Source organism: Simochromis diagramma, unplaced genomic scaffold (genome assembly GCF_900408965.1).
Source record: "Simochromis diagramma unplaced genomic scaffold, fSimDia1.1 OVJJ01000321.1, whole genome shotgun sequence".
In the NCBI taxonomy this organism is placed as follows: Eukaryota; Metazoa; Chordata; class Actinopteri; order Cichliformes; family Cichlidae; genus Simochromis; species Simochromis diagramma.
In genome coordinates this window covers 11,358,918-11,386,184 of record NW_024386772.1, presented here as the reverse complement: position 1 = coordinate 11,386,184, position 27,267 = coordinate 11,358,918, and the positions used below count along the sequence as shown (strand labels likewise).

The 27,267-nt window shown below is 39.3% G+C and overlaps 1 protein-coding gene and 1 long non-coding RNA gene across 15 annotated transcripts in view; one reads left to right on the top strand and one right to left on the bottom strand.

Moving 5' to 3' along the window:
* LOC120744375 (immunoglobulin lambda-1 light chain-like) overlaps window positions 1-26,314 on the bottom strand; it is a 47,565-nt gene extending 21,251 nt beyond the window's left edge. For 2 of the 14 annotated variants that reach the window (XM_040048862.1, XM_040048807.1), the window contains exons 1-2: window positions 7,639-7,689; window positions 7,236-7,558 (exon numbers count right to left, since the gene is read on the bottom strand). In XM_040048862.1, the coding sequence (XP_039904796.1) occupies window positions 7,236-7,558; window positions 7,639-7,678 (363 nt within the window). In that variant the 5' untranslated portion in view covers window positions 7,679-7,689. Of the gene's footprint in view, window positions 1-3,325; window positions 3,652-3,747; window positions 3,830-7,235; window positions 7,559-7,638; window positions 7,690-13,722; window positions 14,048-14,130; window positions 14,289-18,474; window positions 18,801-18,885; window positions 18,959-20,347; window positions 20,447-20,545; window positions 20,653-24,556; window positions 24,600-25,832; window positions 26,156-26,249 lie in introns of those variants that run through there. The other 12 variants (XM_040048743.1, XM_040048727.1, XM_040048840.1 and 9 more) reach the window with 11 other exon arrangements.
* LOC120744477 lies at window positions 19,449-24,327 on the top strand. The gene is made up of 4 exons (XR_005698373.1): window positions 19,449-20,279; window positions 22,148-22,159; window positions 22,345-22,350; window positions 24,311-24,327. It is a non-coding gene; the product is annotated as an uncharacterized LOC120744477 (long non-coding RNA).
* Window positions 26,315-27,267: the final 953 nt, after the last annotated feature.

The window sequence follows — 27,267 nt, the reverse complement described above, 5'->3', positions numbered from 1 at the left end:
GAGGCAGCTTTTACTCCTCATTTTATGGCAGGCAGACCCCCACTGTCAATAAATTCCTCAAACTATACACTTACCCATCAAGGTTTATAGCTACACCCACTGATTTGGGATGTCAGGGGTCAGCAACATAATCTCATTCTGGAGAGCTTTAAAGTCCCATGAAATGCTTTGAGAATAAAATTCCACTATTGTCCTTTAAACAGAGGCTGACAAAGTTATCCTAACAAAACACACGCTTACGAATCATTTCCTGTTCCTCTGATGTCCAGCCGCCGCCTATTATCTGAGCAAACCTAAGCACATTCCATTCTAATCGTTGTTTTATTCTACTCACACATGTTACCTGTTTTAAGGGGATAGAGAGAGAAAGAGAGGGGTCTGGCTTACCTTATTTAAAGAGAAGATCACATCGTCGGGTTTTCAGTGATGCAAACATGTTAATCACCCCGTCATTGAAGTCAAAAGACACCAGGTTCTGTGCTTTCTCAAAGCGGGCCTTTGACTGCTCCATCATTATGTCACAGCACTGTGACTGCTACTGACACATTGTCAGCCCGCCGCATCTTGCGTGGCCTTGCTGTAGCTTCAGCTGCATCTGCCTCTGGTTGTGACGGTCACCTTGTTCTTCAGTTCACCTATGGAGTAGGAAAACTTCTCCTGTCTGCTTCTGAGAGGATCCGAGGTTTTTAGTTTCTTGTCCGTAAACACTCTGCATACTATTTCACGTAATTTAGTTTATTTTGAAAACAGGATCTTCAGCTTCAGCCTTGACCATTGTCAAAGGTTTATGTGGAAACTAAACAAGCAGACGGCGGAGTTTTACCTTCGTTGTTGCCAATGACAACGCATAAAAACAGTCACTTGTCCATCCGTTGTGTGGTTATATTAAGTATAAGAGAAAGAGAGAACTTTAAGAAATTCTACAGTGACCATCAAAACAATGAAAAAATATTGCTGTAAACAGTTTATTTATTTATACACCACGAAACAAACGATAGCGTAAAATGAAACGATAGACGTTTTCATATCATCATCCGATATATATCATTATATCGAACAGCCCTAGTAGATGATGCTGTGGAGCATGGGCAGTAAATATAAGCCCAGGTAGCTAAATCCTGTGGGGGGGGGGGGGTTTCTTTGGACTATTTGGTGTTGTTGCTGCACTTCGTTACACCAGCATTTAAGCAGGTCTTTATGTAGCTCTCCAAAAGTGGTCCTTGGCTCTTGGAAAAGTCATCTGATCATTCTTTTCACTCTTCTCTCTAAAATCATCCTGGTTTTGGCCAGTTTATCGTTGAATGATGTTCTTTTCACTTCTGTATTATGGCCCCACTGGAACCTTCAGTAGTTTAAAAATTTTCTGTAACCAATGCCGTCATTATGTTCTCTGCCAATAGGCTAAGAAAGGTGTAGAGGCCTCACTGGTTTTATGCATCCTGACCTTTTTTTTATTGTACTTCATTTGGGGAATGGCCTGATCCCCGTACATTTGGAATATGAAACAAAGTAAAGAGATAGTCTCAACGGGACAGACAGAGGTGGCAAAAGTACAGACTTTCTTTACTTAAGTAGAAGTAAAGATACCCGGGTTAAAAAATACTCTGATTCACTCTTGATACTACTGATTCAAAAGAATCACAGTACAATAATTTCTAATATGAGCTTCAGTAGATTTTCTTAGTATACTGACTGTGATCAGCTGACCTGCTGCTCTTTGTGGATTTACGCAACTGAATTCAACAAGATGCCATCAATTTCACAAGCTATAATGTCCATCCCCTACACTGAAACTACACTGCTTATACTGTCTTTGTACTAGAAAGTTAAGAGTCCAATAAAGTTGGAATTCAATGGGTTAATCTAAGCATCAAAATCTTAAATTCAAATTCATCTCAGTTACACTTGGTGTAACCTGCCTCTGACAGCGAGCACCAGAGGTGCCGTCTCTTTTCTTTTGTGTCCCTGTGAAATACAGCAGCTGGACCTTTAGTTAGTAACACACTGTGTGACAAACAGCACACAAAGAGTTTGTGTGTTTGCTGATGTTTATTGAGCTGATAAAAAAAGTTGAATTTGACATTACCTGTTACTTCCTTCACCTGACACTTCATTCAACGTCACTTCTTTCATGCCTGCTCCTCTTCTGTAGAGCTAGCTAGATCTGAAGTAACACAAACACAACTTACCTGCACTTCTTCCAGCCCACTTTTACTCCTGAGCATAAACTCTACAAATGAACCAAAAGTAACAAGTCAGTTTTGAAAATGTAAGGAGTCAAAAGTAAAGATATTTGTAATAAAATGTCAGGAGTGAAAGTAAAGAGTTTAAAAATAAATTCTAATTAAGTACAGTAACAAAGTATTTATATTTGGTTACTTCCCACCTCCGGCAATAGAGATCATGTTCCAAAGCCAAGTGAGCTGCCAGAATGACAAAACTGAGGAACCCCTCAAGGAATTGTTTTACACCATCTAACATAATTCAACCATTTCTCTCTGTTGCAGCTGAGAACAACTTCTTGACATGGAGAAACCATGTGAACAGCAGGTATGTGGAGAAAACCTACCGCTGCATTAACATGTGCCAACAAACACAGAAAAACATGCATGAAATGTCTTTCTCCAAAACGATGGGCTATGAAACAGATGAAAAGAACGTCTTACACTTTAGAGAAGTGATGAGAGAGCAGACAGTCCCCAGCATGTTGTCAGTGTGAGGTGTAAACATCCTTTACTATTCAGCTGAAATGTGAAAAGAATTGTAGAGAGAAGAGAAGCAACAGATAAAATTTAATTTAGCTGCATTTTCACTTCATATGGAACATTTTTTATCCTCATTGTGCAGCTTTAACAAAATCCATTTAAGTTGATTAATGTCATTTACTGCAGATAGAATGCAAAAGTTATCAGAGTTTTAGACAATTGTTTGACAAATTGGTATTATTTAAAAACATGCACATAATTAGTTGAATTATGTTAGATGCACATAATTTAAAATGCATATAATTGTGTACATATATGTGACAATTTGTGTTCTTGGTGGTCGTCATATTTGTCAATATGTTATATACTTTCAGTGATGAATGTTAAAAAATGATCAAAAAGAGTAATTCAGTGTTTATGAAGAGACTGTGTAAAGTTGGTAGGTTTTCATTGATGAACATTAAAATAACTCAAAAAGAACAATGAAAATAATATTTGAGGGTGGTGGGTTTACACTGAGTTTGTTGAATGGGTCTTTTGTCAGCATGTGAAAAAAAAAGCATCAAAAAGCAGAAGTATCAGTGAAGAGGTTTTTGTCACAGTGTAAATCACTGTGATACGAATTCATTAACAGAGCTGTCCCATGTCTGACAGTAATAGACTGCAGTGTCTCCCTCCTCCACATTGTTGATGATCAAACGATAATCTGATGTTGACTGATGAGTGGATGTGAATTTTGAAGAGGAGAACCCAGAGCCATAGCTTGGACCACTATTGCTATAATAAAAATAGAGCACATACTGAGGAATTCCTCCTGGAATCTGTTTATACCAACGAACACCACTGTCAGTAACAGTCCCCAGGTTACAGTCCATGGTGGCTGTGTCTCCTTTCCTCACTGATACAACAGGAGGTTTCTGTGTCAGCACCGTCACACCACTCACACCTGCAAACATCAATAAGACATGGAGTCAAGAGAAACACAAGAACATATGAATCCTACAAATAACTACTGATCTGAAGTGTAAATGAGGTTCCATACATGTTAGAGCAGTGATGAGAGCACAGAGAGTCACCAGCATGTTGTCACTGTGTGTCGAGACTTGGAACTTGGAAAGAGATAGAACTGCTTCTGTATGATGAGGAGAGGAGGTGTGAGCTATTAAATATGACACTGGAATTCAGAGAGTGACAGGAGGAGGAGCTAAATGTGCATATTTTGTGATGTATTTGGGTGACTTATGTTCAGTGGAGGGTAATTCATTATTTGTATTAATAATTATTGGTGATAGTGATATCTCGCTCCTCTCACTTAAAAATGTGGTGTTATATTTTATTATTATAAATTGTTTACTATGTCCTTCAGATTTATTATTGATGCTTTAAACATTACCAGTTTTTATGTTTGGACAAAAACAGAGGAGACCCCACTAACTGTTAGAATTAACTGTTATAATTCAATAGTCAACATCCCTTAAAATGTATGAACTTTTATGTCACACGAAACCAGAGTGGTTAGGGTTAGGAGAACATTTTATAAAATTTTATGTCATTAATAATTATAGAACAACTGAACAAAGAGTTCAAATATAGAGAATAATTTTAGTAATAGAATTGTGTGGGCTCCCTTTTTTGCTGCAAGCTTGAGTTACAGGGGTTTTTTGGTATTTCTCACAAAGTAAATCACTGTGATACAGGCATTTTGATATACTTCCCCCAATTCAAAAAAACCCAAATATGAGCGGCTCTCATCTACATCTTGAGAGTTAATCAGATTTTTACTGGTGAGTATATAGAAGAAGAAAGCAGAGCAATCTGTTGGAGGGTTACCACTGTGACACATATTAGTGCAGACTGATGAAACTGAGCACCACTGTTACTAACACTCAGGATGCTCCTGTACTAATCCTGGTGCATAATGCTGGTGTTGAATACCTGTGTACAAACAGGTACTGACAGACACACACTATCTTGGTTGGCTGTTGCCTCTAAACATATCGTGATTTGTCGGTCTTGTGTGCTGCTCGATAACATTCAGTTATTTATTATTTACTCTTATTTATGCTTATGTTGGTTGTTCCTGTGGTTTTCATACTGTGTTGTTCTCTTTTTGCTTGTTTTTTTCCAAGCAGGTTATCCAACAGATTTTCAGTGTCTTTTCTCTGTTTTTCTCCCCGTCTCCTTCTCTTCAAATCAAATCAAATCAAATCACTTTTATTGTCACATCACATGTGCAGGCACACTGGCACAGCACATGCGAGTGAAATTCTTGTGTGCGAGCCCCACAAGCAACAGAGATGTGCAAACACAACAACACAAACGAGCAAAATACAAGAATGGCCGACCTGAAACTAATAAATATATGTACAATATATAATAGTGTATGCATTTCTGGATGTGTATACTAAATATTTTCGTGTGTGTGTGTGTGTGTGTGTGTGTGTGTGTGTGTGTGTGTGTGTGTGTGTGTGTGTGTGTGTGTGTGTGTGTGTGTGTGTGTATACACATTTTTACAAATTAAATAGTAAAAAAACAAAAAAAACAAAACAATAATAATAATAATAATAATAATAATAATAATAATAATAATAATAATAATAAAATATATAAAATATACAGAGTTGAATATGTGCAAAACAAGTGGCATTTATATACAGTGTGGAGTGCATAATGTTGAAGTTCCAGTAGTGAAGCTGAGGTGTCTATGACGTGTTCAGCAGTCTGATGGCCTGGTGGAAGAAGCTGTCTCTCAGTCTGCTGGTACGGGACCGGATGCTGCAGAACCTCCTTCCTGATGGAAGCAGTCTGAACAGTTTATGGCTGGGGTGACTGGAGTCCTTGATGATCCTCCCCGCTTTCCTCAGGCACCGCTTCCTGTAGATGTCTTGGAGGGAGGGAAGCTCACCTCCAATTATCTGTTCAGAGCACCGCACTACTCGCTGGAGAGCTTTGCAGTTGTAGGCGGTGCTGTTGCCATACCAGGTGGTGATGCATCCAGTGAGGATGCTCTCAATGGCACAGTGATAGAAGGTCCTGAGGATGCGGGGGCTCATGCCGAATCTTTTCAGTCTCCTGAGAAAGAAGAGGCGCTGCTGCGCCTTCTTCACTGTTTTGTTTGTGTGTACTGACCACATAAGATCCTCAGCCAGATGTACTCCAAGGAACCGGAAGCTGCTCACTCTCTCCACAGCAGCGCCGTTGATGGTGATGGGGGTGTGTACTTCTCTGCACCTCCGGAAGTCCACTATCAACTCCTTTGTCTTTGCGACGTTGAGGGTGAGATGGTTGTCTTGACACCAGTGGGTCAGGGCGCTGACCTCCTCCCTGTAAGCCGTCTCATCACCGTTGGTGATAAGACCCACCACTGTAGTGTCGTCCGCAAACTTCACGATGATGTTGGAGCTGTTAGTGGCTGTGCAGTCGTAGGTGTAGAGTGAGTACAGGAGAGGGCTCAGTACACACCCCTGTGGAGCACCAGTGTTCAGTGTGATGGGGGATGAGGTGATGCTGCCCAGTCTGACCACCTGGCGTCTGTCAGACAGGAAGCTAAGGATCCAGCTGCAGAGGGAGCTACTCAGTCCTAGATCCTGCAGTTTCCTGTCCAGCTTCGAGGGAACGATGGTATTGAATGCTGAGCTGTAATCTACAAACAGCATTCTCACATACGTGTCTCTCTTCTCCAGGTGTGACAGGGCAGTGTGTAGTGTCAGGGCTATGGCATCATCAGTGGACCTGTTGTGGCGGTATGCAAACTGTAGAGGATCCAGTGAGTCGGGTAGTGCAGAGCAGATGAAGTCCCTGACCAGCTTCTCGAAGCATTTGCTTACGATGGGGGTCAGGGCTACAGGTCGCCAGTCGTTTAATGAGGAGATGGTGGAGGATTTGGGTACAGGGACGATGGTGGCCATTTTGAAGCAGGCTGGGACTACAGACAGAGAGAGGGAAAGGTTGAAGATGTGCGTGAACACTCCAGCCAGCTGAGCCGCGCATGACCTGAGGACGCGGCCGGGAATCCCGTCCGGACCAGTAGCTTTGCGTGCGTTCACCTTCCTGAAGCACTTCCGCACATCCTCTTGAGCCTCTTCCCAACTTCTCTTTTCTTGGTCTTTCTCTTTCCTATCCCCTGGTAAAAGGGGATAGGAAAGAGCAAAAGCCATAATGGTCTGGTAAATCTGTTGGCCTTCAGACAATAATTCTGATTGCTTCAGTGCCAGATGGGACCTACAAAGAGTTGAGTCTGATGTCTATTAAATTTATATTACTTATAGATAACAGCATACACTAACAGTTTCTTTTTTTGTATATCAGTATTTGAGTAGTTGTGACTGAATAACATGAGAATATTCCCCTGTTTGCTTTGTTCATGATTTTAATGATAAATATTATAAGAAAAAAAAATAAAACTGTATTTGAAGGTGGTGGGTTTTCAGTGTGTTTGTTGGAGGAGTCGTTTATCAGGATGTGAAAGATCATCAAAAAGCAGAAGTATCAGTGAGGAGGTTTTTGTCACAGTGTAAATCACTGTGATACGTATTCACTAACAGAGCCGTCCCATGTCTTACAATAATAGACTGCAGCGTCTCCCTCCTCCACATTGTTGATGATCAAACGATAATCTTTTGTTGACTGATGAGTGGATGTGAATTTTGGAGAAGAGAACCCAGAGCCATAGGTTGGAGAACTATTTCTATGATAAAAATACAGCACAAACTGAGGAACTCCTCCTGGAATCTGTTTATACCAACGAGCAGCATCTGTAACAGTCCCCAGGTTACAGTCCATGGTGGCTGTCTCTCCTTTCCTCACTGATAAAACAGGAGGTTTCTGTGTCAGCACCGTCACAGCACTCACACCTGCAAACAACAAAAAGACATGAAGTCAAGAGAAACACACTGACATTTGAGGTCTATTTTTCAGTATATTTTAACTTTACATGTTAGAGCAGTGATGAGAGCACAGAGAGTCACCAGCATGTTGTCAGTATGGTCTAAGAACTGAGTGGAGAGGCAATGGTGGAAGAGCTATTTAATAACAGGAGGAGGAGCATTGGAGGTTTTTTTTTTGTGTGTGTCTTGCCTGTATTACTAATATTGTTATTATTATCACTGGTGTTAGTAATGCCTTGTCATCTTCTTCTTCTTTTTTCCCTCTGTTCATTTTTAGTTTGTTTGTTTGATTGTTGTTTTTAACAATCTAACAAAGCTCTGCTACTTGACTGATCAGACCAGAAGTTTAACTGACTTGATGCAATACTTTCACAAAGTGTTTCTTTAATTTTTTGGAACAGCATATATTTTCTGTACTTCTCTTTCACTGGATGTTTCTAAATGGTTTTTCATAGTTTGGAAATTTTAAGCTTAAAACTTAATGTTGTTGGAAATGTTAATGTTAATGTCATTGCTTCACTTGCTACATTTTCAGACTTTTTTGTTTTTTATGACCTTTATAGTTTTTGACATTTTTATGGCATTTATATTTTCTAAATGCCCTTTGTGTATTTTCAGGCTGCAGCCTCTGTGCTCCTGTGCTTATGGTCTTTGCTCCACCCAGCACTGATAAACAACCCCCTCTGCTACTTAACTGCAGCAGGGGCTGATTGGCTAATTAGGTTCTCCCAATAGGGCTTTGGAGTTGACGTCACGCCGCAGTGCATTGTGGGATCGCGGCGCCATGTCAGTAGGCCAGGAAGCAGAACAAGCACACAGTGTTGGAGTGTTGGAATCGGGACTGCCAGAACCATGCTCAAAATCAGCGGAAAAGACTGGGGCTGTAAGGGGCTGTATCGCGACCGATTGCGTCCAGATGCCAAGAGACGGTACTTTGAAAAAATTGCGTGCATCGGTAATGTGGGCCCGTATGAAATAAGGAAGTGTAGTGGAAACCCAGACGACCACTGTGACCTCGTTGTGTGGACACAGAGAGACCTTGCTGTGATACGCATCTTCCCTGATGTGGATTTCTGGGAACCACGTTTAAAGCAAGCACAAGACTTCTTTCTTAAAGTGTGCCTTCCTGAACTTGTTGGGAAATACTTCTCCAAACAACGTGCTGCTCTAAATAGCCTGTAATGTTTCATTTTGTGGTTCAAGATTAATGCCAGCTGTGTGTTGCCATGCAAATAGTTTGCATTTCATTTTTATGTACTTGCTAAGTACATGTGAACAGATCAAGAATAAAAAAAACAAACAAATATACTATTCTTTTCTGTTTTATTGAAACCACTTCCTCTGTCAGCCAATACTACGTCCCCTGGTAACAGCTTTTGAAGAATGCCACATTTCTCTGTGATGTGTTTATCTGATGCACGCCCCCCCTCTCAGACGCATTAGTGTGAGTAAGAGCATTTGGAAACCTGTCAGTTTCTTCGATATTGGCAGGAAATCTTTGACAGTGTTGAAGAGGGACATTAAGACAGCATAACAATGTAGTCCAGTGTAATATCTTACTTTTTCAGTATCATCCTTTAAGAAATGTTCATTCAGCTCTGTCTTTTGCAACTGTGATTGAAGCAGTCTGTTCCCCTCCAACAGCCGGTTTATTTCTGCTCTGCCCTGTTCATTGCTCACACAATCCTTCGTCTGCCCTTTAGCTTCCGTGACGCTGTTTGTCCGATCACCACTGTCCACATTTGCAGCTGGTACCTCAACCTCCACTTGTCCAACACAACTGCTGTCCACTGCCTCCATGACATTGTAATTTTGTTGTTGGTCTTCTGTCAGATCTTCATCGATCACTTCTGCATGGGGCACACCTTCAGACTCTGCAGCTGCATAACGAAAGCCTGTAAGATAAAATTAGACATAAGGTAAATGTACACCAATATTCCAATGACAGGTGTGTGATTCATCTGGAAGTTATGTGCGGATTAGTGTACAGTGATAGCAATTTAGTATGTTTTTAGAGGGGGGGGGGGTTGTTGTTTACCTCCGATGGGTGCTCTTTTTCGCTTCCGTTTTGTACGCCTTGAGTGCCGGTCCGAGTCTGATACAGGTATGTCGTCGTGCCCCATGTGCAGTGTTGGTTCCCAGTCTGGATTTGTTACATCCATTTCATATGCTGGTTTGCCTGCAATAATGCCAAATCGTAAGCTACTCAGTCGACATGACGTGGTTCTGCAGCATCACACATTAGCATGTTTTATCTCATTATCTATGACCTCAGCACATTGAAAATAACACTAAAAGCCTTTCAAGAGTGATATGAATTAATTTAGAACTCACCGGAAAGAAAATGCCGTGAGAAAACCAAAAAAAAGCTGGGGATTGCAGAGAACTCGATATCCGCTCGTCTCACCGCTGCAATCCAAGCCTGACGTCTTTGTTTAGTAATATCGGATACATGGGATCCCTCACGTTGCCTCCAGGACGGAAAACGATGAAAAGAGAGCCCATTATCCAGCTTCTTGCCTTCACGATCGTGTGATCTAACGTTGCAACCGACAACACAACACGTACGATCCATAGCTGAAATGGTATCCTTTGGCTGGCCTACTGTCATGGCGGACGGGGGCGTGGCCCATCTCCCGTGACATCACGCTCCAAAGCCCTATATCACAGGGGTGGGCAACTCCAGGCCTCGAGGGCCGGTGTCCCTGCAGGTTTTAGATGTGTCCTTGAACTAACACACCTGCATCAAATGATTAGTTCACTACCAGGCCTCCGGAGAATTTCAAGACATGTTAAGGAGGTAATTTTGCAATTTAAATCAGCTGTATTGGATCAAGGACACATTTAAACATGCAGGACACCGGCCCTTGAGGCCTGGAGTTCCACCACCCCTGAGCTAGACAGCTGAAAAGCTGCACAAGCAGTCTGATCAAGGAACTCGAAGTGTAAACAAAACGTCACCAACCCTGCAACATTGTATGCGTGTCAGGTCCTTTCAATAACATGGATTACCTGAATAAAAGCACTGAATTAAAGACATTATTTTTCCTTTTTAGTGAACAGAATAATTTTTCAGTTAGTGTGAAAGTAGTCACTAATGTAACCTTTAGTGAAGTAAATATACAAGAACATCAGCATCATCCAAAAATGTCAAAATGTCACATTAACAATATCTAACAGTGTTCTCTAGACAGTGATACATTTAAATTTAGCAAAATTCAAATCAAAGTTTAATTTTTGAATAAAGCACAAGTTTAAGCATCAACTATAACAACTATAAACCATTCCAAAATTAATCAATTTCAGCTCCTTTGGTGTAAATGCAATCAAAAACAGGTGCACGACACAGGCAATAATGAAAGAACAATCAAAACAGAAATGATTTTACATGTGGAAGTCACTGACATTTTCCCCTTTTACTTTTTCTGAGTGTTTCTTCAGTAGTTTTGCATTTGGCTAGGCTCAGTGTCATAGCTGGTAGCATGAAGAAATACCTGGACTCCAAGTCCTCCAGTATGGCACATCAATATGTCCCATTGTCAGAAGGTTTGTTGTGTCTCCCAGCACAGTCCCAACAGGATGGAGAAGATTTCAGGAGACAGTCAGTTACTCTAGGACAGGTGGACGGGGGTGCAGAAGGTCCCTAACCCATCGGCAGGACTGATATCAGTTGTTTGTGTAGGGAAGAACAAACAGGATGAGCATTGTGAGAGCCCTGCAAGAAGCCTTTAAAATGTTAAGCTGCCTGTAACATTGTTCAGGATGACCACTTGTGACCACTCGTGTTGAGTTAGTGATGGTCTGGGGAGGCATAGCCAAATAGTGACACACAGACCTCTACAGGCTAGCCAACAGCACCCTGACTGTCATTAGGTATCAGACATAATCCTTGGACACATTGTCAAATCCTGCACTGGTGCAGTGGTGCAGTCCTGTACCTACTAATACCTACTGGTACACGACAATACTCATGAGGAAAGAACATACAGGCAGTTCCTGAAGACCAAGTGAACTGTATAAGAGTAGAGTTGAGAGTAGAGCTGCAGTAAAGATTAGTTATAGAGCTGAACTCCATTTAGTTTATTTTATCATGGGAAGTTAATGGACCAAACCAAAGAATTAAACAGTTAACTGCCTCTAATTTACCAAATTATAGTAAAATGCAGCCTGAAAATATAATAATATGAATTACATTTTATAATCCAGGAAAGTTCCATCTCACTTAACAGAGAGCTGACACAACTTCATTTGCATGAAGTTATAAAAGACATCGAGAACTGCAGATGTATCCTGGACAGGAAGAGAGGGAGGAGGAGATGTGATGCTTCATTAACTGGAGTGTGAAGATTTATTTACAAATTTATAACCGACATTTTAGACATTTCTCTTTGTGTAGCCAGGCAGAATTGTGTAAAGTTACTTGCCAGTCTACAGATATGGAAACACATACATTTTTGGAGCACTTATTTAGAGTAAGAGTGGAAATTTTACATATGTGGTTACACACTGATTATGCTCTCGAATCTTCATCTTACTTATATGTAACAATTTGAGGTTAGTCATTTTGAATTTATGTTAGTGGCTACTTTGAAAGTGTATTCTTCGCTTTTAAAAAGGAAAACAAATGTTGTATATCTAATATCTAATGCTTTTATTTGATGTATGAAAAATAGCAGTTCATTTTAATATCTGCAAATAAACACGTGACTTAAGCAGTTTGCTTTATACTGATTTCTAACTTGTAAACTTTGCAATGAGCAAACAGCACAAGCAGTAAAGAGGCATATTCTAAATGCTTTGTCAACATGTCATTTCCCTCATCAATCTGTTTATATTTGCTGCAAATGAGTGGAAATGTTAAATGTCGTTCAGATTCCTTAAAAGCTGTAGTATATCTTATTCAGGTCTTGGTCACAGTCTGAATTACTCTTCCATGTGAGGAGGAGTGAGACAAGGGAGGTTACTAGTAGGGGTGGGTTTTTATAATCGATTTATCGATTAAAATCGATTCTGGCTTGGATAACGTGAAATCGATTCATTAAAATCCTGAATCGATTTTTTAATATAAATTTATTTTGCCCGAAATGCCAGAATCGCAGGTTAAACCTCACAAAATTTCAACAACCACCAAACAGCTAAGACAGTAAATGAGAGCAGGAACACGGATTCTGCAGAAAAACGTAAACACACAGCGCAGACCCGCGGATCAGAATCAGTGAGATGTCACCTTTCTCACACGACGGCACGGACACGGTCGGGGCTGAAAGCCGACAGCTCGCTGATTCTGATCTGTCGGCGGGTCTGCACTTTGCGTTTATGCTTTTTGCGCTGATTCTAAAGCTGTTAGTTTGATCTCTCCCCAAACAATATTGACCGAACCAACAGCAAAAGAAGATCCAAACTACGCTTCACATAAACATCGTCATGAATTCCCTCTGACTTTTGCTGTTTTGCTTCCACCACGATAAAATCACACTTCATGCACAGCTCTCTCTCTCTCTTCAAGAACAGTTTCCCATCTAAAAATCTGTTTTCTGCATTATTCGCTTGCTTGTTACGCGCAAGTCTACCATTGTTTACAGCCTGTCGGCTGTTGTTGTTTTTTTCCTTTTACTTACTTCCGAAAAGAAAACCTAATTTCTGCCGTTCAATATACTGAACAAATGTAAACTTTTTAAAATTATGCTAAATGCAAAACGCTTAGCCGTGTCTCTAATAAAACCGCTGTAACGTCAGAGGTAATGTTCATATGTTGATTAATGGTTTTCTTTCGTTTTTGATGTACTGCAGAATATTTTTATATACATTCATCCCAGTTTTGAAGTGATTGAAATGTGAAAAGGATTTTTTTTTTATTGTCGAAGTGTGTTTTGCACAGGTGAGCCTATAACCTGAGCTGTGTTATAAAAAATGTCCTAACTCTTCTGAGAACTACATAACGAGTGTTATAATGATTTTCCTGTAAGAAATGAGCAAAAACTTGACTGAGAAAAACTGCAGACAACACATTATCTGCAGTTGGTGGGTTTACATTGAGTTTGCTTGATCTCTCTGTTATCAGGATGTGGAAGAGTGTCAAAAAGCAGAAGTGTCAGTGAGGAGGTTTTTGTCACAGTTTAAATCACTGTGATGCGTACTCCTTAACAGAGCTGTCCCATGTCTTACAGTAATAGACTGCAGAGTCTCCCTCCTCCACATTGTTGATGATCAAACGATAATCTGATGTTGACTGATGAGTGGATGTGAATTTTGGAGAGGAGAACCCAGAGCCATAGTATGGAGAACTATAGTCATGACGAAACTTCAGCACAAACTGAGGAACTCCTCCTGGAGTCTGTTTATACCACCGAGCAGACTGGTCAGTAACAGTCCCCAGGTTACAGTCCATGGTGGCTGTCTCTCCTTTCCTCACTGATACAACAGGTTTCTGTGTCACCACTGTCACACCACTCACACCTGCAAACAACAATAAGACATGGAGTCAAGAGAAACACACGGACATTAGTATATATGTGTGCAATAATAGTCAAAGTATTTACTTGGTAGAGCAGTGATGAGAGCACAGAGAGTCACCAGCATGATGTCGACGTGAACTAAGAACTGATTTGAAGAAAAGGTGCTGGAGGAGCCATTTAATACAACTAACAGGAGGAGGAGCTGTGTCTCCTCCTTTCACCCTATTACATCATCATAACATGGGATGGAAAAGCATACCAAGGCCTCCAGAAGCACAAAGGGAATAATACTGGCATTAAAACAAAATGGGAAATAAGAACTAGACATACAAATAGCAAAGGAGGATTGATCTGCTATTTGGGTGACACACAAGCTCAAAGAACAGGGGAGAATTTTGCAGGAAAAAATCGAATTTGTGTTTTTGTTACACCTTAAAAGGAATGTAGGTCACAACAGCAAGAGACAGTGTGGTCACATAAATGCCACCCACTCACAAAATCTCTGGAAATGTAATAAAATCATAATATTTTGGAACAATACATGTCTTACTCAAAGAAAGAAGCCAGGCTGTGAAATCCCTGTAGAGACCATGGTGCTGTATTTAGGAGTAATTCAAGAGGATGTTGTGATTAAAAAAGGACTGGTATTCATGAAAATATTGTTCATTGTTGGTTACAAAAAAATAACACAAAGAACTGGTATAAACTTGTACTGCCAAGTCTTGAACAATGGATGAACATTGTAAAACAAGCCTTTATAAGGGAAATCTTTCTGAGAGGATGACTTTCTTGCAAAGGTCTAAAGGAGACGCCTTTTTCACAAAGTGTGAAATGGATTGCCTTCATGTGTCATGGTCACAGGTCTTCTGCCCAGTGTTTTGTGTTTTTCATTCAGTTTTGTTCCTCTTAGATATCTATGGATAATTGCTTATATTACTGTCATTATTAAAGTTAATGATGCCAGGACAGTGAGATCATCTAATTAAATAATTAAATAAATACCAGAAAATGAAAAATACCATTTTTAGATGAATAAATAATATAAATACAGTTTGTAAAAAAGCTACATCCTGAATGAGACAGACTTACCTACTGGTTATATGTAATGGTTTTAATGTTCAATGCAAAACAGCAAATAACAGAAAAATGATGCAGAAAGGTTTGTTATGACCCAGGTCATGATCATGTGTGTTTGTGCATTTGTAAGTTCCAGGTGAAGGCGGATCATTGGCGGAGGATGGACTGAGGCTGGCTATAAAGTGGGACCTGTCAAGACTGGTGGCCTGTCTACTTCCTGCTTCCAAACAAGTTGTGCATTTAGCCCTGTGTCTTGTGTAGCGTGCTGTGTATGTGACCATTTCTGTAATGAGAAGAGCTTGGTTGTCTTGTATATATTGGAAATAGTGTAAATAGACCTTTTCTTGTTGATCTGGTAGCTGTATGGGGTGGGAAGCCTTTTTCTTTTAAGACCTTTATCTCCTGTTTAGGTTAGGGAGACAGGTAAGAGGCCTGCATTTTCTTTCGGGTGTCTCGTTATAGGTAAGTCAGTTCTGTTTCATTTCAAGAGTGTATTTTTGTTGCTTTGGCCATGCCCACGCTGATGCTTTCAACCTTTTGAAATTAAAAAACATATCCGGTTGTTGTGAAACTTCAATACTGTGGCAGGATTGGGAGCGGGGGCATTATATTTTTTTTTTTTCCCGTAGGCCGGGGTGTAACAGGTTTAGTTTCATAACTGGACTCCATTTAGTGTTCCTTAGTAAAGTAAATAAAGTTATGTTTAGGCAAAAATCGAACAGTATTCAGCTTTCTCTGAATGGTCAAATGATATGAACTGAAACATTGCTAGTAAACAGCCGCTGTATTTCATTTTACAGAGAGCTGATACTTTATTTACTTGAGGTTATAAATGAGTTACTAAGACCTGCAGCTGCATCCTAGACATGAAGAAACATCAAGTCTACAACAATCATTTCAGACCAGTGACACTTGCCCTCTCTCTTACTGAGGAAGAATTATTAAATGATGCTCTCTAGTGTACAAATATTACATAACGCATAATTCAGAATATACTTATGTTTTAACTATGGGAACAATACGATTAAAAATTGTGTGCTTGTGAGTAATTGTTTTCTTCTTTGTTCCCCTCTCTAAAATTTCACATTTCATTTCAGTTACATTAAATGTGTGCTGACAGTGACACAATTTCTTATTTACTCACAAGAAAACCCATTTTTCAAACCAATGCTTTTATTAATTTAATACAAAACATGAATTCCTGAAAATACTTGTTAATGGCCAGCAAATGAATACGTGACTAAAATATTTTGCTTTATTCTGATTTCTAACATGTAAAGACTGTAATGAGCAAACAGCACAAGCAGTAAAGAAGCAGATTTTAAATGCACATTCTGGTCCTCGACTATTCAGTGGGACATTATGACTTCTTGATGGTTTTCTCTGAAGTCTGCGAGCCCAAAGACACTTTACATGTATAAACCTTATCCATGTTCCAGTCTGATGTCTGGATGGTCAGAGAGCTGCTGATTTGGTAAGTCTGGTCTGGTCTCTGAACAGCAGTGCTGGTAGAGATCCCACTGCTCACTGGAGTCCCAGCAGCCAACCAGCTCACATCTGCAAAAGGCACAGACTGACTGGACAGACAGACCAGAGAAGCTGTGTCGGACTGGAGCTCAGCACTGCATGGAGGGAAGACTGTTAGGGCAGGAGGAGGGAGGTTGAAGCCTGAAAATATATGAAGGATGTTCAGGGGGGGGAAAAAACAGAAAAATGAAAGATAGGAGGACATTTCAACCTTTCTTTCTGCCTTTTAAATGTGTTTCTGATTAATCCAAACTAAATTTCTATAAGTTCTCTTGATCTAGAAGATCTGAAGTCAGGGCAGCCTTGTATTTTGGATTAGCTGGATCTTATTACTCTACTTTAAAATGTTAAACACACCGTAACAGTAATGTATATTTATATAATGTCAATACTATCAAATTTATTCTGATTTATGTTTATTTATGTTCTTAGGGCTGCACTCTTCTGGACGGAGATCTCTGATGTTGTTCCTGGGATCTGCTGGAGCCGCTCACCTAGCTTGGGAGTCACCGAACCGAGTGTTCCGATTACCACTGGGACCACTGTTACCTTAACCCTCCACATCTTCTCGAGCTCTTCTCTGAGCCTTTGGTATTTCTCAAGCTTCTCGTGCTCCTTTTTCCTGATGCTGTCCGGGGTGTACCCCCGCCTCTCGCCCTATGACAGCTGGGATAGGCTCCAGCGCCCCCCGCGACCCTGAAAAGGATAAGCGGAAGCGAATGGATGGATGGATGAATTTCAAATAAGCTCAATGTTTATTGTTTATTGTGCTTTAGTTATTTGTTGGCATTAGTTTATTTGTAAAATGATCCCATGCAATACAATTCTACTGTACTGCATTCTTTTTTGTTCTTTTTATTCATCAGTCATCAATAACAAAGTTTGTTTTGTTTGTTTGGGGAATGTATTTTTTTTGATCTGTTAGTTTTTGCAGATAAAAAAACTTTTAGTTTTTGTAATTTCTATTTCAGATAACAGAGAAGCATATTTTTAACATACCTGCTGTGTACTGTAAACAGTCGCTTTCAAGCACATTCACAGATCATTACGTTGTGGTTTATGAGCACTAGTGCTAATCATTTAAACAAGTAAAATACTTAAAACGCATTCAAATATTCTTGACAGAATTGCAGTGTGCAGAAAAGACACTGAGTAAATACTGTATATTTCCTTCCCATGAGTATTATGTCAGTCAGTTTGATCGTCATCATTTTTACAAATGATAGAAAAATATATACCATAATAATACAATAACTACAATAAATCACACCATGTTCTTAAAATGGTTGTAAAAGAATCAAACATTTGTCACTAGTGTCCTTATCCTCACCCTTCTATATTTTCCTTCTGCCTTAAAAATATGTTTCTGAATAATCAAAACTAAATGAAGATGGTCTAGAAGCTCTAAACTAGCTTCAGTATAGCTTTATAGATATTTTTTAAACTGCATGTTAATTACACTTTATTTTAAATGATAAGTTAAACTGCTGTTGGACAGTTAGACCTGTGAGTAGTGTCTATAAAATTTCTGTTATTAAAAATAGCTTGCAGCAACATATAATACTATATGTTGGATAGTTTGGTTTATGTGATCTATTCGGGTTGATGTGAGTAAATGAGATGTACATATTTCAGTGCTTTCCTCTTTATGCCTTTAATAATGAAGATTAAAAAGGATTTAAAAATAGAGGATTTGGTGTTTAATAACACATTGCAGGGTTTTTTTTATGGGTCTTTTTTTTTTTTTTTTTGCATGTGAAAGTTTCTCAAAAAGCAGAAGTACTAATGAGGAGGTTTTTGTCACTGTCTAAATCACTGTGGTACAGCTGCACTGGCAGAGTCATCCCATGTCTGACAGTAATACACTGCAGAGTCTCCTGTCTCTGCTCGCTTGATAATGAACTGGTAATCAATGTCTGATGAGGATCTGGAGTTGAATCTGTCTGAGGAGAATTCTGTTCCAAAGCTGAGTGAGCTGCTAGAATGATGAAAACTTAGAACATATTGAGGAACCGTTCCAGGAACTTGTTTATACCAGCTAACATAATTCCCATCATATCTCTCTATGTTGCAGTTGAGAACAACTTCTTGACCTGGAGAAACTGTGTGGACAGGTGGTGTCTGGGTCAACACGATCACTGCATCAACATCTGCCAGGAAACACACAGAAAAAACAGAAGTTTAAAGTGTAGCTCTAAATATGGACTAAAAAATGGAATAAGAAGAAGATCTTACACGTTAGAGCAGTAATGAGAGTGCAGAGGATCCACAGCATGTTGTCAGTGTGAAGTGTAAATGATCTTGTTTGTTTAGCGATATGTGAGTAGGAGAAGAGAGTTGGAGCTTATAAAGAGGAGAGGCAAACTAAAGGAGGAGGAGATTCAAGAAGAAGAAGACTACTTTCACTCATAGATTAAATGATTCATGAGCAGTTTCACATTGTTGTTCACATTGTTTCACATGTTTCTGATTCATATTCATCATTCAGGCTCATGTCTGTCATAAAATAATATTCTTGAAAAAGTTTTTGTAGCTGTTGGTGTGGCTCTCATTTTGGCCTTCTGTTGCTTTAGCCCATCTGCTTCAAGGTCAGATGTACGGTGCTCCCAAAGATGCTCTTCTGCATAGCTTGTTTTGAAACATTGCACCAGAAACTGCTGCTCGCTGGATATTTTCTAATTTGAGTCCTCCATCCCTGTAAACCCTAGAGATGGTTGTGCAAAAAAATAATCCCGGTACATTAACAGTGTCTGAAATACTCACGCCAGCCTGTCTAACATCAATAACCATCTCACATTTAGTCATCTTTCTTCTTTATTCTGATGATCGGTTTGAACTTCTGCAGTCTGTCTTGACCATATCTAGATATGTACATTGCTAGCTTCAAGTTGCTAGATATTAGATATTTGGATCACTATAATAAGCACTGGAACAGGTGTCCCTAATAAAGTGGTTGTTGAATTTATGTACCGTGACTGTACTGGACTATACATTAGTTGGTGCCACGTTCTCAGTTTTTTTATATTTTCTTTGCCTGCTTTCTGATGCATAGAGTTTCATGAGTAACAATTTGCTTTTCTCCATTACATTAGTTATGTAACGTTTCCAAAAGTTCCTTCATATTTTATTTTTGAAAAATGTTAGCACTACATTAGACCTGCATTAATGCAGAACTGTTTCCAAAGTTAGTAATGTTTTGAGATTTTTTTTTTGATGACTCTGTCTTTATAGGGTGGTGAAAGTTTTACATTTATTCATTATCATGTTTTTTTAGAACTGATTGGAAAGTGCTATGACTTTTCTGCTTTGAGAAATGAGCAAAAATTGTTTGAGAAAAACTGCAACACATTATCTGCAGTTGGTGGGTTTACACTGAGTTGCTTGATCTCTCAGTTATCAGGATGTGGAAGAGTGTCAAAAAAACAGAAGTATTAGTGAGGAGGTTTTTGTCACAGTGTAAATCACTGTGATGCGTACTCCTTAACAGAGCTGTCCCATGTCTTACAGTAATAGACTGCAGAGTCTCCCTCCTCCACATTGCTGATGATCAAACGATAATCTGATGTTGACTGATGAGTGGATGTGAATTTTGGAGCAGAGAACCCAGAGCCATAGCTTGGAGAACTAGAGTCATAACGAAAATACAGCACAAACTGAGGAACTCCTCCTGGAGTCTGTTTATACCACCGAGCACCACTACCAGTAACAGTCCCCAGGTTACAGTCCATGGTGGCTGTCTCTCCTTTCCTTACTGATAAAATAGGTTTCTGTGTCACCACCGTCACACCGCTCACACCTGCAAACAACAATAAGACATGGAGTCATGTGAAGCACACTGATATGTGAATCCAGCACCTAAACTAAGATTAGTCTGAAGTATAAATAGGTCTCATACATGTTAGAGCAGCGATGAGAACACAGAGAGTCACCAGCATGTTGACAGTATGAGCTGAGAATGGACTTAGAAAGAGATTGCACTGTCTAAGTACGATGAAGAGAGGAAGTGTGAACCATTTAATATATAACTGAAACTCAGAGAGACTGACAGGAGGAGGAGCTTTAATATTACTTTGTTAATGTCCTTTAGCTGTATTGTTGATGCTATAACAATTACTTTTTTAAAATTATGGATTAGTGTCTTAGTATGTTTGGACAAACACAGAGCAGTATCTAGCCAACCGCCTATGTTTGACCAACTTAAAATTAATGAAATATTTCTAGGTTTGGGCAGCACATTCTTGATACTAAAAAGATGGAGCAATAGATTTAAAATTAGGACACAGTATAAATGTATGAACTTTGAGGAGACAAAAAACAATAATATAAATAAAGAGTTGTTATCAAATAAAATAGCACAAACATATGAATGTTTTTTTTTTCATGTTTCACTAATTACAAGACAGAATAGTCAAAGTGCTATGCCTTACTACAGATCAATGGCATTATTACATAATCCAAACCACTAAAATAACAGAACTTTTCCTTGAAGTTTCATGAAAGTGGAATGGTTAATGTAGTAGAATATTTTATAAAATATCACTTTATTTAGAAATACATACCCATATGGAAAAGAAATAGTAAAAACTTGCATAAGATGTGGCCTACTTCATATAGTGAATCATATAAGGCTTATATGATTAGTCATGAAAGTGGCCACTTTCTCATTACTTTCATATATTGTATTAATAAGTATCCAAAACATACAAGTTTCATTTATATATTTTTTCAAGGGATCTTATATCTGTTTTCACTCTTGTATGCTTTTCATACAAGTTTCACACAAGACAGATACAAGATAAGATTTATATATATCTTTTCCATATGGGTAACAACTGAACACAGGGTCCATACAGTATGTACACAAAAAAATTAGCTAATAGAGTCCCAGCTTATATTGTCACCAAGTTGTTTTATTTTCATGAGCAGTTACAGAACCAAAAAGAACGGCTAATCAGTAGATATGGGAGAGGCCCAGCCAACTGGTTGACACTGAAATTTAATTTGGCCTGTCCTCCTGCTTACTTTACTAAGTCATAATAGACTTGAGTAGAATCATTTAATTGATAGCTTAGCTTGATCCACTTGAGGTTGAGGAGTTACACTGAACTCCTCTGGAACCAATATCAATAACCGTATACAGTCTGACCTTAATTAACTCATCAATACCTCAGGATGTATAATGTAATTTATCAGCTTTATTAAATGTAATGTAGAGAATATTTACAGAAAAATATGTCAAGCTTGGATAATTATTGAAAATAAAATGTGTGTGGACAGGTGAAATTGTATATTTAAAGAGAAAAATAATTTAATGTCTACGCTTTTCCTAATTAGAATAGTTTAAACATGTAGAGTGTTACAGAGTGCTGACACTTCTTCATTTACATGTACTGTAAATATAAATAATAAATGAACTCTTGCAGGTGCATCCTGGGAAAAAGGGGATGAAGAAGTAAAGAAGTAATGCTTCACTGACTGACGATGCAAATTAATTCAGGGTAAGAAACATGTAGTTTCACCGTAACTTTGACCTTTATACATTTAAACCTATAAACCCTTGCTCACTAGTGTACAGTTTGTATATTATATAGTGGCAACACATGTTCTTCAAACTGTCATGACACAAGTCTTTCTAACAAAAATCTCTTCAAGCGGCTGGCCCAGGCTGTGAGTCGTCGCTTGGCAGTTTCCAAGCCTCAGGTATGGACAGGTTCCTGTACTTCTTAGGCACCTTCTTCATCGCACCTTTCTGCAACTCCACTAACCTCCCTCAGTGCTACCTTGATGTTAGCCTTTAGCCTGCTTCTCCATGGAGGGTACTGCCCCTTGTGGCTCTTCAACTTGTAGATCAGCTTGTAAGTCTCGGTAGTGGTAGCTGTAGGTATTGTCCGTAGTGCTGCATTAACATCATCTAGCAGACCTTCTGAGGGTACTTCACGTAGTCTTGGTAACTGGCTACAGGGGATTGAGGTTTCAAACTTGGCCATGATCCTATCTTTCAAGTCAGTTCCTCTCACACTGAACGATCCTTCTCCTATCGCGCTTGGGGCTTGGTACCCAATCTCGGGTGGGGGTGATGATATCTCGCCCCTGACCTGGCGTCCTGGCTCCCCATTGCCATAGCATTTATGTTGTACTTCATCAATCTCTAGCTGTGAGAGCAGTCCCTTCTTTCAAATGTTGGAACACTGAGCTGCTAGTTGTTTCGCCGTCATTTTGGATGTTGGGTATGGAAGAATCCATAGGTCCCTCATCCTATTCATGTAACCCCTACCGCCAGAGTTACATGGTTGCATACTAGCATTACAACAACCCTATTTTTGTCTCTTGCCCACCGATGCCTTCTTGTCAGGGTGCCCTGGTTCCTCAACACACTGATTTTATGTTTTTTGTCTGATTTTACATCAGATGTGTTAAGTATGTCAAAATGAAAAAAAAAATAACAGTAAATTCAGACATGTGAGGTTGTGGTGAAAAGAGCGATACCAAACAAGGCAAGATAAATAGTTTTTAAAGGTGAAATATAGAGGTAAAACCAAAAGTAGTCAAAAACAGCCAATTATATCCTTATTTTCTTCACTGAGCTGGGTCACATTCTCAGTTAGAGACTTGACCGAGTCCCACAGTGAGGCATTTTCAGCAGTGAGGCATTTTCAGCAGTGAGTGTTCCAGCGGTGCCTGCCGGGGAACTTCTCTAGGAAGATGGCATCTCGTTCTTGGCTGGGGAAGAGGAACTCTCAGCCTTCCTCAGGTCTACAGTATTTAGGCACCCGTCAATGTATCCCTGGAAAGCATCTCCTTGCTGTCCTTCGGGGTGTTGGAAATGATTTTGCCGTCTGTCAAATGTTTGGTGTAAATTAATCTTCAAAAAGTGCTTGTTTAATTCTGAGCCACCGTTCATTTTTTATCTGCCAAGTACAGTAAGTCTGTCATCACTACAGCATTTTCGTTCTGCTCCTACTCATGGTCTTTCATGACTTTATATAAGATGGTGCTGTTGCCACAGTAGAGAAAATCCTTCCAACATGTACCATTTTCATTTACAGGTGTAAATGATGTCTCTTTCAATCGCTGCACCATGTCACTGCTCAGTGGCACAGAGTCATGTGAGCATGGTGCAACTAAACACAGAACAACATGTTGTGCTTTGCCCTTCCTCGGCATGTGCAGGGGATGGGCAAAGCGTGCCTGCATGAGAAGACCAGACAAAGGAAAAGGAAAGGATGAAAGTAAAGTATCAATACTATTGATATCAGATCAATCTGCCGACCCCTTGTCTGTGTATTATTTGATGCGTAGTGTAGTTAGTAAAAGTGGAAATAAATAAGTGAAAATCAAAAACAGCAATTTTTTGTTTGTAAATTCATTATATGCAGCTGGAGATATTACACTGAGTATACTTGACAGCGCTGTGATCAGTATAGAGTCTAAAAAAGCAGAAGGAAAAGTAAGAGGTTTTTGTCACAGTGTAAATCACTGTGATACATGCTCTTTGGCAGAGTCATCCCATGTCTCACAGTAATAGACTGCAGAGTCTCCCTCCTCCACATTCTTGATGATCAAACGATAATCTGTTGTTGACTGATGAGTGGATGTGAATTTTGGAGAGGAGAACCCAGAGCCATAGGTCTGGAGAACTATAGCTATGATAAAAATACAGCACATACTGAGGAACTCCTCCAGGAATCTGTTTATACCAAAAGGCACCAGTGTCAGTAACAGTTCCCAGGTTACAGTCCATGGTGGCTGTCTCTCCTTTTCACACTGATACAACAGGAGGTTTCTGTGTCACCACCGTCACACCACTCACACCTGCAAACAACAAGAACACATGGAGTCAAGATAAACACCCTTACAGATGAATATAACATGAGGTCTAAGCTATACTGTAACTCAAACTCTTTACATGTTAGAGCAGTGATGAGAGCACAAAGAGTCACCAGCATGTTGTTGATTTGAGCAAAGAATTAAGAAGTGAAAGATTTGGAAGAGCTATTTAACACAACTAATGGGAGGAGGAGCTGATGGTTTTTGTTTGTTTGTATTTCATTGGTTACTTTCCTTTCTTCTTAATCATCCATCATTTTTTATAATTTATATATAATTTTTAACTACTACTAATACTGATACTACTACTAATAATAATACATTGTTGTTGTTATTATTATTATTATTATTATTATTGCTACTACTACTTCTATTATTATTGATATTTTAAACAAAAAGTGAGTCGTTTTCTGCTACCATTCTATGATTCTAGGACTGACCAAACTATATTACCTAAAACATTATAGGTGTGGACTGTTACATTCATTTCTGTATTTCTGTGTTTTGTTCCACACTGTGTGTTTGGGAATGTAATATGTTCAGATTTCACAAAAGCTGTGGTGTCACTTAGTTTGTTTTATTAGTTTTTTTTGTCACAGTATTCACCACTGTGTTATGTCCTCCCCAATAAAGTCTCTCCATGTTTCACAGTAACACTTTGCAGAGTCTCCTGCTTTTAACTGTTAATTATGTTAAATATCAACACTTCACCGGGTTCCTTTGATTCCTCAAAAGCATCCAATGGAATACATACTGCTCAGTAAACCATTTTACACTTTATTCTCTTACACAATACTTCTAGAAGGGAGATGCGTCCTGAATGACACGTTGCCGCAAATCTCAAAATGGTGACACACGCTTAACAGTTTTTATTCCAAGCTGGCCCATTCTAGTCTAAACAACAGCAATTCACTAACTTTCCACTAAAACACAGTTCCCCATTATCTACTCTCTGCAGGCAAACGTGGGCGAATGTCTACTACATTTCTATCCCCTAAGGACACATAGTCTAATGCCTTTATTTTTCAGGGCCGTGTCCACTTAATACTACACTATATGATTTTATGGCATTTTGGTTAATATTAGATTAATATAAGGCTCAGCATTAAAGCACTTCAGGTAACTTCATTCGAACAATTAGCATCTGATTGTCCCCATTGAAATACTGTGTACATACTGAAGAGCTCTATCTGAGATTCTTCTTTAATCTCTTAATTCTGCAGCTAGGAAAAAAACACTATTTGTAGGTGGTGGGATTACAGTGAGTTTGTTTTTTGTGTCTTTTATAAAAAGAGTATCAAAAAGCAGAAGTATCTCTGTGGAGGTTTTTGTCACAGTGTAATTCACTGTGATACGAACTCATCAACAGAGTCGTCATATGTCTTACAGTAATAGACTGCAGAGTCTCCCTCCTCTACGTTCTTGATGATCAAACTATAATCTGTTGTTGACTGATGAGTGGATGTGAATTTTGGAGCAAAGAACCCAGAGCCATAGTATGGAGAACTATCGCCATGATAAAAATACAGCACAAACTGAGGAACTCCTCCTGGAATCTGTTTATACCAACAGACATAGCTATCAACAGTCCCCAGGTTACAGTCCATGGTGGCTGTCTCTCCTTTCCTCACTGATAAAACAGGAGGTTTCTGTGTCAGCACCGTCACACCACTCACACCTGCAAACAACAAGAAGACACAAGGTCAAGAGTAACACACTGACAAATGAATATAAAATGGGGTTTAAGCTATACTGTAAGTAAGACTCTTTACATGTTAGACAAGTGATGATTGCACAGAGAGTCACCAGCATGTTGTCAGTGTGGGCTAAGTATTCAGTGGAGAGATGGTGGTGGAGAGGTTATTTAATACAGCTAAAAGAGGCGGAGCTTTTTTTTTTTTTTTTGTCTTGCCTGTATTATTAGTACTATTACTGTCACGGTCCTGGGTCATTTTGACCCAGCATTTTCAGTTCTTACATTCCTTTATATTATGGTTTGGTATTCTGGTCCTTTTGTTATACTTTGTTTATTAGTATTATTCTATGTTCTTTGTGAGGGATTAGTTCTTGGGTTGTGTCAGTGTGTCTAGCTTTGCTCCCCGTGTCTCGTTAGCCCAAACCCTCTCAGCTGTGTCTCCCTCCTGTTTCTCATTCCTTGATGACTCCCTCAGTGTATTTAAGCCCAGTGTGTCCTTGTGTCAGTGTCGCGTCGTTAATGTCAGTTCACCCTCAACCTGCTGTGTGTTTTGTCTCCCGCGCTGGTTTAGTAGTTCTTTTCCAGTGTTTTAGTCCTTAGTTCCTCTGTCCAGAGTTTTGTTTGTCTTTTGGGGAGTTTAGTTTAGTGAGGTTTTTCCCCAGCAATAAAGCTGCGCTTTAAATTTTACTTCCGTGTCTGAGTCCTGCATTTTGGGTCCACTTCCCCTGCCTGCCTGCCACACTGCACATCATGACAATTACTATTATTGGTGCTGTTTTGCGCTTGTCTACTTAAGGCAGGCAAGATCATCCATTTTTTTCTATGTATTTGTTTGTTTGTTTCTTACATTGGAATGGTTACATTCTCCACGTCCTAAATGAAACGGGGTTATGCTTGGTTACATTTGATCATTTTTTTGTGCTTTATTCAGAATTTTCAATTATATGTAAAATTTTTGAAGCAATGTAAAGTAGACAATTTCAGCTTTAGCGCTATTCTCTGACATCAAAATTTATGGTTTCCACAAAAATGCAATCATCTAAATATTTAAAAATGAGATGAAACTGTAAGATGAAAGAGAAATCTGCACATCT